The sequence below is a fragment of the Spermophilus citellus genome, assembly GCF_964194105.1.
Source record: "Spermophilus citellus genome assembly, chromosome: 2".
In the NCBI taxonomy this organism is placed as follows: Eukaryota; Metazoa; Chordata; class Mammalia; order Rodentia; family Sciuridae; genus Spermophilus; species Spermophilus citellus.
Window position 1 is genome coordinate 167,704,061 of NC_138183.1, and position 19,382 is coordinate 167,723,442.

The 19,382-nt window shown below is 33.3% G+C and overlaps 1 protein-coding gene across 2 annotated transcripts in view; it reads right to left on the reverse strand.

Moving 5' to 3' along the window:
• Positions 1-9,160: 9,160 nt before the first annotated feature.
• CFAP300 (cilia and flagella associated protein 300) overlaps positions 9,161-19,382 on the reverse strand; it is a 32,538-nt gene continuing 22,316 nt past the window's right edge. Inside the window, exons 5-7 of one of the 2 annotated variants that reach the window (XM_081281111.1) lie at positions 18,142-18,314; positions 11,797-11,863; positions 9,161-10,977 (exon numbers count right to left, since the gene is read on the reverse strand). In XM_081281111.1, coding sequence (XP_081137237.1) covers positions 10,849-10,977; positions 11,797-11,863; positions 18,142-18,314 — 369 coding nt within the window. In that variant the 3' untranslated portion in view covers positions 9,161-10,848. The remainder of the gene's footprint in view (positions 10,978-11,796; positions 11,864-18,141; positions 18,315-19,382) is intronic. The other variant, XM_081281112.1, reaches the window with a different exon arrangement.

Below are 19,382 nucleotides of genomic sequence, written 5' to 3' on the forward strand. Positions count from 1 at the left end.
TTTATGTTGTTCTCAAAACTTCTACAATTACTATCCTGTTTTACTTAATTCCCAACCTTCTATCTGGATTTTGAAACTCTCAATTAACTGTCACCTTTCTATTTCATAAGATTGTTTCTTGTTAAGTATTTTAAGTAGATCTGTTCTAAAATTTCTAAAATTAGGAAGCCAATAAACCTCCTTGACTTCCCTAATTCTATCCATCAGCAAATAATGTAGATTTCATGTCCAAAAATACATCTGGAATATATATTCTTCCCTCCATGTATTAGTTTGCTAAGTCTATCATAACAGACTGGGTGGCTTGAACACCAGAAATTGTTCTCATAGTCCTGGAGGTTTGAAAGTTCAAGATCAAGGCTTGTACATGACTGTCTTCTTCCAGTTTCTTTGTGTGACCTTCCCCGTGTGTCTCCTGTCTTAATCCCTTGCTTTAAAAAGAATATCAGTCAAATGGGATCTATCCATATGACATCATTTCACCTTAATTACCTCTTTAAAGCCCATCTCCAAATACAGTCACCTTCTAAAGTACTAGAGGTTAAAATTTCAACATAAAAATTAGGGGAGAGGGATATAGTTCATTCATCTCATGACACTCCATCTTCACTGAAACCTCCTGCCCATACAGTTTCCCCACTTCCACGTCCTCTTGAATACACTTATCACATAATAGCCACAGTGATCATTTGAAAATGTCCAGTTCTCCCTTACTTAGAACTATATGGAGGTTTCCCATTGCATTTATATTAAATTTCAAATTCCTTTCATTGGCCTACAAGAGGTATGTGATCTTTCTATTTTTCCTGCTTCAATTATGCTACACTTTGGGGTTTGGGTCATAATCCTGAAAGACAATCCTGAATGCCATAATCCTGAATGGTGAAACCCCTAAAATCTAAAACTCATAAATTCTAAATCCCAAACAATCAAAATCCTGAAAACATATTCTGGAAAATTTTTTTTTTTAATTTGTTAAAAGACATTTACTTAAAATTTTAAAGGGAAATTATTTGAGAAACATAAAACACGATGGAATACTTTATAAGTATTTATTACATAATTTTACTTCATAAATACTTACATAATTTTACACAGTAAAATAGGCTATAATAAAATAAGCATACATATTTTTGCAAGAATAAATGCTCAGAGTTACTAACCATAGTAGCATAAATGTAAGAGTTATGACCAGATAAATCATTTCCATAAAGAAATAGGTCAAAAAGTGGGCTAGGGTTGTGGCTCAGTGGTAGAGTGCTTGCCTAGCATGTGTGAGGCCTTGGGTTCGATCCTCAACTAAAAAAAGAAATAGTAAAAACAAAAAAGTATAAATGCATATCTCTATGGTTGGTAATTGTGTGCACCCAGCTTTGTAACTGCAGTTATCTAGAATACCCTGATGGATAACCTAAATCTTTTTTTTTGTTTTGTTTTGTTTCAAATTTTTTGGTTTTAAATGGATACATTTATTTTATTTATTTTTTTACATGATGCTGAGGATCAAACCCTGTGCTTCACACATGCTAGGCAAGCGCTCTACCACTGAGTTACAACCTCAACCCCTAACTTAAAACTTTTGACAAGATTGATTGAAAACTGCTATGGGTCATCACCATATTTGCCGTTTCAAAGAACTGCAATTTTAAGAAATGTTATTTTCAATAGAAGAAGACAGACATTATTACCCTATATACATGTATGATTACACTACTGGTGTGACTCAGCACTATGTACAGTTAGAGGAATGAGAAGTTGTGCTCCATTTGTGTACGATGTGTCAAAATGCTTTCTACTGTCATCTGTAATTAGAACAAATTTTTAAAAATTTTTTTTTTTTTTAACAAATGCAGGTATACAAAAAGAATAACTCTTAATTTATTAAAGAAGTTTTGAAATTTTGACATACGTGATTCCACCCAATATAATATAACTATGCTGCATATAACTAGAAAACATATTTTAATCCTTTTAATCCATCCCTCTTAGTTTTTTTGTTTTGTTTTGTTTTGTTTTGTTTGGAGGGGAGTGGTATTGGGAATTGACCCCTGGGGCACCATATCACTGAACTACACCCCCAACCCTTTTAAATTTTATTTTGAGATGGGTCTTAATGAATTGTCTAAGTTGGTCTTTTTAGTTTTTAATATGGTTTGTTGTTGTTGTTCTTTTTCAATATACATGAAAGTAGAGTATATTTTGGCATACCGTACATACATAGAGTACAGCTTATTCTAATTAGGATCCTATTCTTGTGGTTGCACATTATGTGGAGTTACCCTGGTCATATAGTCATATACGAGAGGAAAGTTATGTGGTACCACACTTTTTGCATATGCTGAAATTTTTCTGGGAATATTTGAATGCTTAAGCCTTAATTATTACCTCCTTAGAAGAGTTTTCTCAGCTTTACCACTATTATTTCCTACAAAATTACAATTTATAATTACGTTATGTATTTTACCATGTTTTTTGGTCACTAAATTATAAATTTCTTGAAAGTAGTTATTAAGTATTTTGTTAACCACTGTGTTTAAGCAGATCTGTCACTATTCAAGAAAGTTTGTAAACCCAAACATATTTCCTACCTCTGCACCTGCATGGAACATTCTACCTAGAATCTTTCCTTCTATAAACCAACCCATGGATGTTATTACTTTTTAAATGAACCTCAATTCCTTTCTTAAAGACACCTTTCATTAAGAATCATCCTTGACTCTGATATGGCTCTCTTGATCCCCTAGGCCCTCAGTGGTATATTTTAACTTTAAAAAATATTTATTAAGTATTTTTAAACATGCATTTTATTTTCAATATATAAAGGGTAGCTGTTGATAAAATTTGGTTGAATAAAAGTTAATTTATGTGGTCATAGGTAGTTTCTACTTTACTATTCTGTTAGGAACCAAATAAACAAAAGAAAATTGACAGACTCTTAGTGTTTGTTAAAGCCCAGTGAGGTTATTTTTTTCTTCTTCTTTATGATAGAGAGAAAAAAATATAAATAGAAAGGTAAGTTTCAACCTTATTTATAAGTTTAACCCTTGCTTAGCATGCCTATCCCAATAATATTTAATGTGTGACCCAAGTCAGGAGATTAAAGACAACATTGGAGGAGATCAGGAATATCAGCTGGTATAGAGTTTACCAGTTGAGATCTTGATAAATGTAACACTAAATGCAGCTTTCAGTGATAATAGTTTTTACTGAGAGACAGCATATTTACCTTTTATTGTGTCTTCTTTTTTTCTTTCTTTCTTTTTCTATTTTCTTTCTGTCTCTTAAATTCAAGAAGCAGAAATAGAGCAGTGGCTCTCAACCCTGGAGTTGCTCACCAGAATCAATACACATGTTCAAAGAAATAAACAAAATAACTCTCTACCTCATTACAAAAAGTCAGAGCAATTAAAATAATAAAACCTTTTTATATTTATTAAATTTAAAAAATTACAGATTTGACATATACTAAATGTTGGCTAGACAATGGTGCAATAGGAATTCTTACATCTGTGGTAGAAGCATAAGTTGGTGCAATTACTTCAGAGAGCAATTTGTGAAGATCAAGTGAGGCTAAATATATCATATAACTCAAGAATTTTACAAAATATAAGCCTAGAGAACACTCTGTAAAAGACAAGTACAATTATATTCATTTCAGCATTGTTCATATAATCAAAATATCTAATGATAAGGGGGTGGATAAATAAGGTAAAGCCATTAAATTAAGATGGATTAATAAAAGCTACAAGAATCAATATAGATAAATTTGAAAAAATATTAAGGAAAAAAGGTTGAGCAGGGCATATTGGCTCATGCCTGTAATCCCACTTACTCCAGAGGCTAAGACAGAAGGAAAACAAGTTTGAGGCCAGCCTCCGCAACTTAGGAGACCATGTCTCAAAATAAAAAAATAAAAAGGGATGGGAGAATACCTTAGTGGTACAGCACAGGCCTAGCATGCATAAGGCCCTAGGTTTAATCTCTAGTACCACAAAACAACAACAACAACAACAACAAAAAAAACCAAAACCCTTTGGATAGTGTTTGCATTTATGGAACTTTTAAAAATTCATTAAATAGCATAATATATTGTTAAAGGAAACATATAAGAAGCAAAAATATATGTAGGAGAAGGATGAACACAGATTTCAAGATATTGGTTACTTCTAGAAAGGAGAGAAGTATTTTAAGAGTAGAAGCTTTCCTTAAGAAAATCTGAGGTAAGGCCGGGGGTTTTTTACATATTAAGAGAAAAAAAAAAAGCAATGGCTGGATCCACTGCAGAGATGATCAATCACCAGGGATCAAAGTAGGTGGACATTAGTCATCTGTGTTTGTAAAAAGCCTCCATCATTCTCAAGCAAACCAGGATTGAAAACCATTTTTTATTTGCTGGATTGAGACCGGTTGGGGTTCAAATCCTAACTCAGCACTTATTGCCCTGTGACATACAGCAAATTATTTAACCTCTTTTTAGCTTATTCATGTAAAGTGGAGATATGATAGTAATCTTTGACAACTAGCTTATTTTCTGCTTCTGTAACTATAAGTACATCCTCTGACTAACGAGGGGAGCTAGTTTATTTTTGTTTTTAATGTCAGAAAGCTGTTTCTCTGTAACTGCTCCTCATTTTGAATTTAGGGCTCTCATTACACTCCATCTCTGAGTAGTATATGTTTGAGTGGTATGTATCTCAGGTTTGGTCAATCCAATGCTAGCATTTCAGGCTACAAGGATTGGTTAAGGAATAGGCACAGCACCCCATGAGAGCCAATGGAACTTCTCCTGCTAGTATGCTAGTAATAATGCTGCTAGTATAAAAATAGACTCTTGGGAGAGGGAGAGATATTATTTTCTAGTTTGTTACTGTTTTTGAACTCCATAGGATATATGCTGGGTATTCTGACAATTTTGCATTACATGAGAAGATGTATGTGGCTTAAGAATGGAGTCAATAGGCAGTGTATGCCTGTAATACCAGAGATTTGGGAGGCTGAGGCAGGAGTATTCTAAATTCGAGGCTATTCTCAGCAACTTACAAGGCCCTAAGCAACTTAGCAAGACCCTGTCTCAAAATAAAAAATAAAAAGGGCTGGGGATATAGCTCAGTAGTAAAATGGCCCTGGTTTAAATCTCTACTACCAAAAAAAAAAAAAAAAAGGTGGGGGGTACTGTGGTTGTGGTTCAGCGGTAGAATGCTCGCCTAGCATGTGTGAGGCACTGGGTTTCATGCTCAGCACCACATAAAAATAAAATGAAGCTATTGTGTCCACCTAAAACTAAAATAAATATTTTTTTAAAAAAAGAAAAAGTCAACAGAGAGAAAATGCACTGAGAGAAAAAAATATGTCCTGTATTAAATCAGGAGAAAAGTCAGGTCAAAATACTATTGAACTTCTCAGTAACATGAGCTTATAAATCTATTTTTTTGCTTAAAAATAATTTGTATCAAGTTTCCTGTCACTTATAAACCCAAGATTCTACTGATTTAGTTAATCTCAAAAGGGTTTGATGAGAGGATTACATAAAATATGTCATGCAATAACATCAGTGACTGAAATAAAGGAAATAAAAATAATATTTTCATTCTGCTTCTGGAACTATAAACACACTTTCTGGTGAGGGATACTAGTTTGTTCGTGTAATTAATGTTAAATAATGCTGCTAGTATAAAAATAGAAATAAGTGGGTAATCTGATTTCTTGCTAAATATTTTAACCATACAGTTAATGTAAAGGAGAAAGATGTAGTAACCCCTAAAAAACTTAAGTAGATTTCTTTGTAATGTACTTATGAATGTGAAACATTTTAATCTTTCTTGGTTTTTGTTTTTCTTCAAGTGATATTCTTTTGTTCCTTTACCAACTTTCTCTTAACAAGACCCCCAGATCCTCTTGGAAGAATTTCCTGACTACCCTGTATAGATATGATTTTTTCTGCTCAACTCTTTAGCAATTATCATCTCTGATACTTATCAGCTATCTTATACTATTAGTAATATTAACATTTGTGTCTTTTTTCTCCCCAAGTACTGGAAATTGAATCCAATGGCACTCTACTGCTGAGCTACATTCTCAGCTCTCTTTTATTATTTTGGTACTGGGGATTGAACCCCAGGGTGCTTTACCACTAAGTTATATCCATATGCCTTTTAAATTTTTGAGACAGGGTGTTGCTAAGTTGCTGAGGCTGGTCTTAAACTTGGGATCCTTCTGCCGGCTTCCTGAATATAGGCTACCACATCTTGCCCAGGCTGGAGTTTATATTGCATTTCTCCTGCCTCAGCCCTCTGAGTTGCTGGGATTACAGGCCCGACTATGAGTAGCATATCTCTCCAACAAGACTTCAAGTTTTTTGGACTCTCTCTCTGTTTGTCTCTCTCTCTTTTCATACTATGGCACTGAGGACTGAACTCAGGGGCATTTTTACCACTGAGAAAAATCCCCAATCTTTTTTATTTTTTTGAGATGGACTCTCACTAAATTACTGAGGGTCTTGCTAAATTGTTCAGGCTGGCCTCAAACTTGTGATCTTCTTGCCTCAGCCTCCTGAGCAGCTGGGATTATAGGTATGCTCCTCTGAGGCTGGCTTAACAAGGTACCATTCAGGTTTTAGAACTTTCAGACCTATTTTCAAAGTTCTAAGGCACAAAACTTGTTGAGAATAATTTGAAACAAGAATGACAAGTCTGTGAATCAGAACAGTTGGGGAAGACTCAGGAGGAGGGATTTCCCCTATCTCACCACAACTTCCTACTATAGTTCCCACTTCCCTATCCTTAGTACTTCAGATAACCTTTCATTTCAAAATCCACCCTGCTGGTGAAACCTTTGTTGAGTTGTATTTTTTTCTAACGAACCCTTTCTTGCGTTGTTTTTTTCTTTTTCTAATGAGCATTTCATCCTCTCATAATTCATGATACCCAGAGAACATTCCATTGTCATTAACTCAGATAAGTTATTTGGTGTTTTAACTACTACTATAATCTTCTATTTGGTCACTGGACTTTCTTAACCCCAAGTCATCACTGCCAGTCTAATTTTTCCAGAATATCACTTACATGATTACTACCCCTGCTCAAAAAGCTCTGATTACTGGTAAATATTATATATTTAAAAGGATTTAAATTTCTTAGTTTTGTGCTTCAGTAAACAGGTTCGTCTCTTTTCCTGGCAGTATCCAGAACTCCTGAAGAGGATTACTCAGTTTAATCATCTACTGACATGTGCTTATGTCCCCAAACCACAATGTGTGTTTTTGTTTTTGCTTATGGGATCTATGTGTCCAGATTTTCTAGCCTTCAGCCTAAATCTTTTTAATATCCAAATTAGAGTTCTGGGAGACATTTCTTGTTAAGTAATATTTGGAATTTCTGAAGAATGTTCTCAAGTCCCAGAAAACCACTTACATGACACTTGTGATGTCAATTGTCACATAGTCAGTTGTCTCATTCCAGACAAACTTTTACTCTCAGTTGTTGAGAGCTTGCTTTTACAAAGCCAGCTTCTACAGGCTGCTGCTGCTGTTCTCTAGGGACAATGTTGACCCAGGCATATTCCCAGGCTGCACATCTAATCCCACGCTGTACAGCTAAATCTAGGCTATAATAGTTCACAAAATTTAACAAGTTTAGAATAACTAGAGGGGCTACTGTACAGAAAACTTAAGTTGAGAATCTAGATATAAGGGTTGCTAGAGTTCACTGGCCAGCCACCTGCAAAGAGGGTTCCATACTGATGCTCCCTGATTTCCATTGCCAGTCTTTCCCCTTTCCTCACTCCCCATCTAGCAACATTCATACTTCAAGGGCCAGCTTCTCTTCCTCCAATGAACTCGTGTCAGCTGGAAAATGGATATTTATTGAGTATCTTTCAAGTGCCAGTTACTATGCTAGGCCTTGGGGATACAAGGGATAAGAAAACAGACAAAAGCCCTGTTTTCATGAGAAATAAATATTAAACAAATTAGTAAAACATTTCTCAGGTAAGAAAATAAAACAACAAACAAATGAAAACAATGTCCCCCCCATTCTGGTGTCCACACTCAGGGTCTTCATATTTTCTGGGATCCAAGCACGGAGGATAAACCAAATTTCCCTTCTATCTAGTTAAGGTGATTGCAATCTGTAGAAAAGCATTTTGACCCCAAGAATGACAGCTTTTTACATTATTATACAGTTTGGTTTCTTATTTTTTCATATTTCCTCAGTAGAGAATGAATACAGCCAAAATTCATGAAAACTTAAAACTGCTTAGCACCACTATAAGCCCAATATATATGCACTAATTTACGTAATTTTCAAAATTAACTCAGAGGGAGCTTTACTATTTTCTCCATTTTATAGTAAAGGCAAATAAAGCACAGAAAGGTTAAGTAATCAGCTCAAGGTCACATAGTAATAGCAGAATTAAGTAAGAATTCAGGCAATCTGATAGCCTATCCCAAACTTTTTATCACCCTCCCATTATTCCTCTCCATTTAGATAATTTGCATAATCACAGAAGGTTCATTAAACTGATTTCCCCCAAACAATGGAGCAATGTTTCCTCAAAGATGCATTCTACTTCCTGCTTTGGAGCTGAGAGGAAACTATTGACAATTTCTCAGTTTCCCATCTTTTACCTCTGGAATTTCATCCCATAGTCAGGCTTAGCACATCCTGCCTCATCTCACGCTACCCTGAACTTCTCTTTTTCAGCTGTAGAAAACCTACCAGTCCTTTCACAGAAGCCAGACTGAGCCCAAAAGTTCTACTCCCATTGATTTCTGCCCTCTCTGTATTCATGTAACAATAACTGTCTATAGTAACACTCTTAGTCATTACCTTCCCTACTTGATTTATAAGGAATGCACATGCATGGATCCCTAAAGTAAATCGCACAATGTCTTGCATAGACTTGGTATTAAAAAAGAATTACTAATTGTTCAATTGATTGAGAGGGTTCTCAGGTTCTAGGAGATTATGTATTTTGCAGCAAGATTGGTAGCAAAGACAAATTTAGTTCTTGGTTTTGTTTTTATATAATTTAACATTACGAAGTGTAAACATGCATTGAAATGTCATACTGTTCCTTGAACAGTACAATTATGTACAATTACTATATATTGATTAAAAACTTTAAGAAACTTATTTAAAAAAAGAAATTCAGGGAAAAAATCTGTGGATATTAGAGGTTAAATATCCCTAGTGTACAAATCTGAAATCTGAAATGCTATGAAATTTGAAATTCTGTGCAAAGTCAGCACTCAAAAAGTTTTACATTTTGGAACATTTAGGATTTTGGTTTTTTGGATTAAATGTTCAATTAGCAAATATTCCAAAACACAAAAAACTCTGAAATCTGAAATAGTTTCAGTGCCATATCAGATTAGGCATATACAATCTATATCAAAATATCATTCAATAAACGTTAAATGTGCCAAGTCATTTTTCTCATTCTTCTAGATATTAAGACAGAACAAACTTTCTCTCCTTAACTCTATACCCAAGTTGCCATGCTTCCTTCTAGATTCAAATCCAAGATTATCATCCTTGTTCCTAAAACACAGAAACACATATTATAAACTTGCTCCTCTTCAAAGTCTCAACATTTCTTTCTTTTTTCTTTTTGGTACTGGGGATTGAACTCAGGGGCACTCAGCCACTTAGCCACATGCCCAGCCCTATTTTAGACACAATACCTTTATTTTATATGGTGCTGAGGATTGAACCCAGAGCCTCACGAATAGCAAGGCAAGTGATCTACCACTGAGCTACAGCCCAGCCCCTCCCAGACCTATTTTGTATTTTATTTAGAGACAGGCTCTCACTGAGATGCTTAGTGCCTCTCTTTTGCTGAGGCTGGCTTAGAAATCCTTCTGCCTCAGCCTCTTCAGCTGCGGGGATTACAGGCGTGTGCTACTGCATCCTGGCTTCAACATTTCTTGAAAGCTTCCCATCATCAATGGAACATATGTTAATCATATGTTTAAAAATAGAAATCTAAGTTTTACATTCACCTGATGAATGTAATGAGAGAGAGTACCAAGACAATTTGCTTCTCATTTCTTTTGCCAGCTTAATAATACCATCAGGGCAATTTTCTATGTTTACATGTAGCTTTTTTTATTAGCTATGGGTCGCTGCAGTTTTAATTTATTGTGTGATAAAAAGAGTTTACAATAATTTTCAGAACATTATTTTTTTTAAAGAGAGAGAGAGAGAGAGAGAATTTCAATATTTATTTTTCGGTTTTTTGGCGGACACAACATCTTTGTTTGTACGTGGTGCTGAGGATCAAACCCGGGCCGCACGCATGCCAGGCGAGTGCGCTACCGCTTGAGCCACATCCCCAGCCCAGAACATTATTTTTTGAATTGAGGATTTTAAAGTAGAACAAATGAAGTAAAAATATTACTATGCTTTTCCTAATTCTAGATACATAAATGCAATGAAAAAAATGTAACCAAATTAAATGCAAGTTGGAAAGGAGAACACTTCATATAAATAATTGGTGGTAGAGATGTTTAGTTTCCTGCTACAATTCCAATCCAGAATTAGTTTCTAAAATAAAATGCATGGAAAATCTTCTCACTTGAATCTAAATGCAACAAATATGAACTAGATATTTAGTTTCTTGTAACTTTCTATAAAAGTTCCACAACTGTTTTGCATAGATTATATTAGGGATTCCTGTGTGAGTGTGCCAGACAAATTCAGAGAAAGGCATCTTGGTGTTTGCTTTCTTCTGTTCTAAGCAAATTCAACATTTTACTTGAATTATTATGCAAAGTAAATATCTATAAATTAGTATTGAAATAGAAAAATATTAAGTTAAAAATAGTAGAAAGGCAATCTGAAAACCTATTTAAGACATTTCCCCTACACCATAACAATGGTATAAAACATTAACATGACGCTTGATAGGATCCACAATAAAATAAGAAAATGTCTGTTCATGGTTCTTTGTTGAAGGGTAGCACACACCAGTAGAATCCTAAAAAAGATAAACCTAAATTATTTAGTATACAATTACATTTAAATGATAATCAACATATTTGAATATTATATATTTTTTGTTAAAGCAACATGAAACATACATACATCCTTGACAATAAACTGGCAGTTAACTCATATTTTAAAATGCTGACCACATAATCTATTATGCTAGATGTATGTCTGTATTAAACATACATGCCTAATTCTTGTTCTTAAGGAATCTATAGTTCAAAGGGGAATTCCATCATATTTTAAAAAGTGCTTTTAATATGCTAATATACAAAATTTTCTATTTAGCAGTTTTCTCCTATCTGTATATATATTTTTCAAACTTGATCTCTATGTGCCACATATTTCTTTTATGTTGTGCCCTAGCCCAGCATTCAATATACAGTAAATACAGTAAATATTTTAATAAATATTAGCTAAGTGATTGAATGAAGATACTTAGAAACTGCTTTATGTGTAATATCTTTTGTATGATACTAAAATTCAAGTATTAGATTCTGTAATATAAAGACATTTATGGTACTCATTTATTTGCGGTACTCTTATTTATCTGTGTTCATCTCCATGAAGTCACAGATTTAGCTCTATAATTAGTAGAGAAAATTAGATACAGATAATAGGAAGCATAGAAATAAGTTCAAAGTATTCTCCAAACAAAATCATACCTTATATCAACTTTTGACAAAACACTAAATATCACCCTTTTTTCACCTAGTCATAAATGTCCTAACTAACACACCATTTGTAGCAAGTCTATTAACAAGAAGTAACTAAATTATTTGGTTGTAAATTTTTGCTCAATACTTACATAGGCTGTGACTTTAAAGATAGAAGAAGTAATTTGTATTTTCTTGGTTTGAGGATGCTTTCGAACACTAGAAAAGAAAAAAGATACATTTAAAATATATAACAAGCTTACTTAAAAATAAAATTTAATTAAAATTAAAAAAAAAAACACACATAGATAGCCTACAGTGACAAAGAGCATCATAAGGATGTGGGCCAAAGTAAAAGGCCAAATCGTGGGGTAGGTGGGATATAATGGCTTCTAGGAGTACAGGAAATTGTGAATGGACTTGCAGGGCTCTGGATGCCAAGTAGGCAGTATAAAGTTTTGGGAAGCATACTCAGATCAAGAAATAGCCTTGAACTTTGAATTTGAGACATCAGTGATTAAAGTCAAACCACTAATTTAAATCTCTTCTAGGTAAATGAAGAAAAAACAAAAACTTCATGCAAATACATATTTGGATATATACTAGATGCATCTTGATTTCATGTTAAAAGAGTGATTTTTAAAATCAGATTATATGGCATTATCTCCAATTGAAAGGACCTAACAGAATCAATTGTCTTGGATTCCAGACTGCAACTATGAGTTTACACAGAAACTTGATACTTAGGAAATAGATAAGGTGTTCTGATTATGCAGGTAAATAGACCGAAAAGAAAACTTGGCTTTGACTATTTGACAATAGATCTAATAAAGACATCTTAAAGCCATTAAAATTATATGTATTATGTATAAAATAAGGATTTTTATATTGCACTTTAATGATCCCTTGTTATTTAGGTATTATTTTGTTTTCAAATAGAACATGAAAATATAAAATATCCAACTAAAGTGGTTCAAAAAGGTTGGCATCTGAGGCTTCATCCAAGAATGAACAAGGTCAACTAAATTGAAATAATAGAAAACCAAATTTTACAATTAGGTGCGTGGTCAGTCTGAGATTCAGATGGTGAAATGACTACACCAGGTCACATAAACAATTATTGGATAAACAGGGATTTGTAAAAGTCAGATTGAAGTATAGATAGCTGTAAGGGATAGATAAAAACATGCGAAAGAATTAAACAACCTAAATACAAATGCCAGTGGTACCACTGAGCTGTTATTTCACTTTGGACAAGATTAACCTCTCTGAAACTCAATTTTCTCAGACGTAAGCTGGACATATTATGGTTTCTTTTAGGATAAAAGAATTAAATGATATACATGAAGATAATGAATATAAAATAATATATATGAAAACTTTATATGAATGTTTGTCTTCATGAAATATATGAATATAATATGTATAAAATAATATATATGAAAACTATATTATGAAAACTTTGTTAAATCTATTGCTACATTATATCATATAAAAATAATTTTCTCTTGGTAGCTCTCAGTTACTCTCCCTGAAGATTACCTGTGGCAATATGAAGAGAGGAAACAAACTAGGGATTGAGGAAATAAACAACAGACATACATTTTATGTTGTCTACATACAGTATTCATACTATTTAAAATGCCTTAAAGTTTGCAAAATATTATTTAAAGGTCACATACTTTAGGGATTATTTTGCCAATTTTACAGACAGCAGAAGTAGAAAAGTTAAATGAAATGTTTAAGAAAATCCAACTATAAGCGACATTTCTGGGAACAAAATCCAGATGACTGGGAGATCCATTCCCTCTCTTCTATACATCTGCTGTTTATTCCATACTTATATACCCTCTAAATACATATGAATCAAAGGTATTATTCATATGTAATATGAGTAGGTAAAATTTAAAGGAAGATCCTCCTTTGCCTACTTTACCAGGTGAAAATATTGCTAACTGTCTACTACATATGTAAAAATAATGGGAACAGAGAGGGGACAAGCAGGAAGAATGTAGACTGTGTGGAAGGGGTGTGTGTATGTGTGAATCTGCAAAGGCCTATAGATGACCAGCCCCAGCCATTTTAGGGTTCCTGATTCCTAGGTAGTTTTCATCTCTACGAGATATTTCTTTCATAGTTAAACCCAGGAGTCATATGATTAAACTAATTTCCAAATATTTCTATAAATTGGGTCAAGGTAATTTTATTTTTCTAATGCCTAAGCTATACTACAAGATGAAGATGGCATTTAAAAATCTGTGCTTATCCAAGGATGACCATAACCACCATATATAAATATTCATATATACCCATAGCTAGGTGGCTAGCTCAAAATAAAGAACATATGCATAGTTATATCTAAATCAAAACAATATGGGGGTGGTATATGGTATAATCATGTGTAAAATTTATTGAGTTATATGTATACTTACGATTTATTTTTATACATATTATTATTATACATATTATTACTATATGTAAATTGTCTCCATAAATATATTATTTAAAAAATAAACTACCACTTGCACATTACTAGAAGTTGATTCCTAACAGAAATAAATCATATTATTCTATTTTATTTCTTATGCTAATAATATCTAAGAATTTCTAAATTAATTTTTAAAAAGTAAATTCAGTATTACCTGTTATATATCTCTAAGGGAAAAAAAAAGGAAATGTAAAATAATAATCATTAGTGTCTTAACTGTTTTACTAATAATTAACATTATATCACATCTTTGGGCTTCACTAACTCCCTCGTTAGATAATCATAAGTTCCTTTTTTTTTTTGTGATGCTAACAATCAAACCCAGGGCCTTTTGCATACTAGCCAAGCTTAAAATTATATTCAACATCTATAGCTATATCTATATATGTATATGTAGATATAGATATATTGATCATATTAATGGTTTGGAACATCATTTGTGATAATTTCTGAGAATTTGTCTCATACTGACTCTAAACTTTAGGGTAAAAAGACTATATTGTAAGCAACACTGCTCATTTTAAAAAACAGGAAGCCCACTGCTTAACTAGCATCTGAAAGCCATAATCTCAGTTCAAATAATAAAATTTTATCTGGGAAGAATAATTGACTTGGGAGAACTCTCTCAAAACTTTGGTAAAAACATGTATTTAGGGGCTGGAATTGTGGCTCAGTGGTAGAGTACTTGCCTAGCATTCATGAGGCACTGGGTTCAATCCTCAGGTTCACATAAAAAATAACAAGTAAAATAAAGGCATTGTGTCCATCTAAAAAACTAAAGCAATAACGACAACAACAAACATGTATATATTTGAAATAATTACTTGCTTATTAAATAAAATGGTTCTTAAGTATTACCTACTTGATTTAAAGAAACAATAACCTTCAAAAAGAAAGCATTTTTCAAAACACTTAAAAGACGTATTTTATAGGATCTGTGATAATAGATGAGGAAAAAAGTATTTAAAAAATATTTTATTCAGGCTGGGATTGTGGCTCAGTGACAGAGCGCTTGCCTTGCATATGAAGCACAGGGTCTGATCCTCAGCACCACATAAAAAATAAATAAATAAATAAATACAAGGATTGTGTCCATATACAACTAAAAAAAAGATTTTTTTCTTTTGTTTGACTCAGAATTCCTAAAAATCACACTTCATAGTGTGCCCTTGACTTCCATAAACAAAGAATGGATTTTGCTGGAATACGTTATTTATAATGTTTATCTGCAAGGGCAGATTAGATCCTGTAAAGCAGCTGCTGCATGTTTCATTAGAAAGCTAGCAGAGGTCTTTCTAATGTATGCAAAACACCCAAAATTCTAGTAAATAAATGGGGAAAAATACTTCTTTGTTAAATTAGCTTGGTCAGATGACTTGGTTGGATATATGGCTCAGAATTCTGAAAAAGTACTAAAGATACTTGAAGTCCCACCTTACATATTCCTTCATAACTACTATATCCACCCACTTTATCACTACCAATAGATGACAGGCCTTAATAAAATAACACAGCATTTGACCAAAATCAGCTTGACCAATATGAGGAAAGATGTATTTTATAGTACATATAGTATTTTATAGTACATATAGTGCATGTGAAAAACAAACTTTTAAGGGACTCAGATCAATTATCTAGTCAACTGCTTTGTACCGGTACCTAAATCATCTTTTTAAAAAATATTTTTATATGTAGATGGATGCAATATCTTTATTTATTTATTTTTGTGTGGTGCTGAGAATTGAACCCAGTGCCTCAGTGGTAGGCAAGTGTCCTACCAATGAGCTACAAACCCAGCCCCTAAATCATCTTAAATAAGTAAATATTTAAACATAATTTTCTACTGAAGTGCTTTGAGAAGACCATTTCTTTTCTCCTTGTTCAGCAAAGAAATTCATAAGTATGTTTAAACTTGCACCATTAGGAGAAATATTTAATGGTTCTCAAAAGCACTGCTCCACTTGGGCCAGTCTCTTTCCTAATCTCCTCTAGAATGACAGACTTGTTATGTATCACCTTTAAACTGGCAAAAGAATGGTCCTCATAGACTTCATTCCATCAAGACTTCCCTGATGGCTCATACCCATACAACTTGAACTTCTGGGCTATTACTTACAGTATAAAAAGTAGCAAACATTTGCCTATAAATAACTGAACACTTGGGGCTGGGGATGTGGCTCAAGCGGTAGCACGTTTGCCTGGCATGCGTGCGGCCCAGGTTCGATCCTCAGTACCATATACAAACAAAAATGTTGTGTCTGCCGAAAAATAAATATTAAAAAATTCTCTCTCTCTCTTTAAAAAAATAATAAAAATAAATAAATAACTGAACACTTGATTACATAAATAATTTTACTTTAAAGATTTTAAACAATTCCTTTACTATTATATGTAGTTTATTGCAATTTCTTAAGGTCAAGGACTATTTTGTTGTTCCTCTTGTAGCCTGTTTAGAGCCTAGTAGAGTTCTGTGAATAATACTGATTCTTGCTGATTACCTGATTAAATGATTCTACACTTACTTTTCTTGTAAGATGTCATGAATTTTGACTGCTCAGTTTATGAGTGGTCATTACTCTTTTCTAGTAATACTTTTTCTTAGCACCCCCAAAATGTAGACAAGAATCACAAGTAAGAATTCAGGAATGGGAATGTTGGGAAAAAAGCAGTTTCTGCAGTGTTGAGGACCTAAAATTATATCTGTTTCAAGTATCTCCAACAGACCTTTGGTCTCCACAGCACAGGTAGTGAGGAATTCTACAAACTTCATACTGACAAAGGGATCCACCAAGGCACTGCAATGGTAATGGGGTACTTTTTGTGTGAGCATGTTGAGGGTACACTAGGTAAAGACTTCTGGTCTTTAATAGTACCAGAAGTGGTCTACAAGTTTTATACAAACTGTAAATTATTAGGACAGAAAATGTTTGATGTAGGCATGTATATACTTTTTCTGAAATTGTATTTCTAATGAATCTGTTTCAAAAATCTATGTAATGACACCTTTTCATTAAAATCAGATACAGATTATAGAAATATTTTTGTTTTTAACACCATATTAGAAATAAAAAAGTAAAATAAATCATGTAGTTATATATATGACACAGGGACTAAATATAGGAATTAACTTGTTGAGTAAAGGAACAATTAAGAATCTGATAAAAGTTAATTCTGTTATTTTCCTAGTGAAGTAAAATTATGTACCTAAACTCTGGAACTCTCTGCTTCTCATTTGTATCCAACTTGTCTATAAAGATGATCTAATACCTTCATAATTGAGAAAACCCTAACAAAGAACATTTACTTAGTTAAAATAAGAATAAGAAATTTATAAAGTTTTAATCCTCATTTGATCTGCAGTAAAAGAGAGGGAAACAAAGAAAGTCTATTAGAATTCCTAAAACCAACTATACAGCTTTGGGATGAATTTGAAAAGGTAAAGATGACACCTAAATGAAAATTCTTCTATTTCTTTAGAACAAAGGAAATAATTATTACCTATTAGTCAAGTAAACTCAAAATCCTGAGGGATCTTTCCTGTGCCTTTGTGATTTAAAAGGAGGTGAGTCAGTGGGGGAAGCCTGGAAGATGGCAGTCCATAATAAGGGATAGAATGGGTGATTGGTCTAACTGAGGAAACAAACAAAAGAGATAGATGAAGAATGAGAGGACTTAGAATTAAGAGAATTCTAGAAATCTCTCTAACTTGGAAAAAGGGGAGGTGGTTACAAGAGTGGGTGAGGTAGTGCTATTTCTACACACTCTGGTGATTAATAGGATGACAAGGAGGTAATCCCATCATAATTACTTTTCTTTCTTTTTTCGAGACAGGGGTCTTACTTTGTTGTTCAGACTGTCCTCAATTCCTGGATTCAAGTGATCCTCCCACCTCAGCCTCCTAAGTAGCTGGGACTATAGTAATGTACCACCAAGTCTGGCTCCTACCATGGTAAACAAACCATTTGCTGTATTAACTAGAGATTTATGTATTGTGATCTAGCAACTTTACCTCACCAGATCCTTATAGATAAGTTTTGTTGTTTCCAGGTATGGATTAAGCACATCTTCATACTGACAAAGGGATCCACCAAGGCAAAGATGTTTAAAAAGACAAAACAGGAACTCTTCTCTGTCTGGTTGCCTGAATACTTCATATTTTTCAGAGTCTTCCACTAGCAAAACCTAAGATGATAAATTAATACTAATGTAATATAACCCAGGATCTTAATTTTTAAGTTTTTAAACATATCAATTTACATATTTAAAGATAATCTTATTTATTTTTTGGTGCTGGGGCTCAAACCCAGGGCTTCACTCATGCTAGGCAAGCACTCTCTGACTACTGAGCTACACAACTCTGGTCCAACATTAAACTTAACTTTAAGAACCAATCCTGAGGCAATTGGAGAGAATATATTTGTGATCTGCACTTATTTTGCCTCCATTTTTTCATTAGGTCCTAATATTGGATTAAAGGAATAAATGAAATTTTAAAATATAGCAGCCAAGTCTTCCTTTATTCTAATTTTTATTTTTAGTAATTATTTTAGTGCTATAGTATTTTTGGTGTTAAGTCACTTCAAATCTTATTAGGAAATAAACTAAAGTATAAATGAGAAAACTGCTCCATTCCATAAAGTGTTTCACCTTTGTTTCTATCCAGAGGCTAAACATTAATGGTCATTTTCTAAGCATTCTCACATTATTTGTTTGCTTTTAGAGATGGGTTCTTGCTATGGTACCCAGGCTGATTTTTAACTCAAGGGTTCATGTGATTCTTTGGCCTTAGCCTCTTGAGTAGCTGGGATTAGTGTCTGGATCACTACTTCATCACTACTTTCTTTATATCCTCAGCAGGTACTCCAATTTTGAGCCTGTCAGGTGTTGGAGCTTCATATCCACCTTTCCTTTTCCTGGTCCCTCTAATAAGATTACTTTTTACACATCATACCTGTACATTGACTCTTAATCTCCTGAGACCTTGCTACCACTTTCAGAAAACAATTTGACTAGGTCTGATATCAAGGATTTTTTTTTATATCATTGAGCATTACAGAAAACATGCATTTACTGACTATAGGTGATGAATGTAAGCTATAAAAGAAGGTGAAAATTGTAAGTAAATAACACATTTTAAAGAATTGTTTATATCCAACCTACTTTTTTTTTTTTTTAGAATTTTTAATATTTATTTTTTAGTTCTCGGCGGACACAACATCTTTGTTGGTATGTGGTGCTGAGGATCGAACC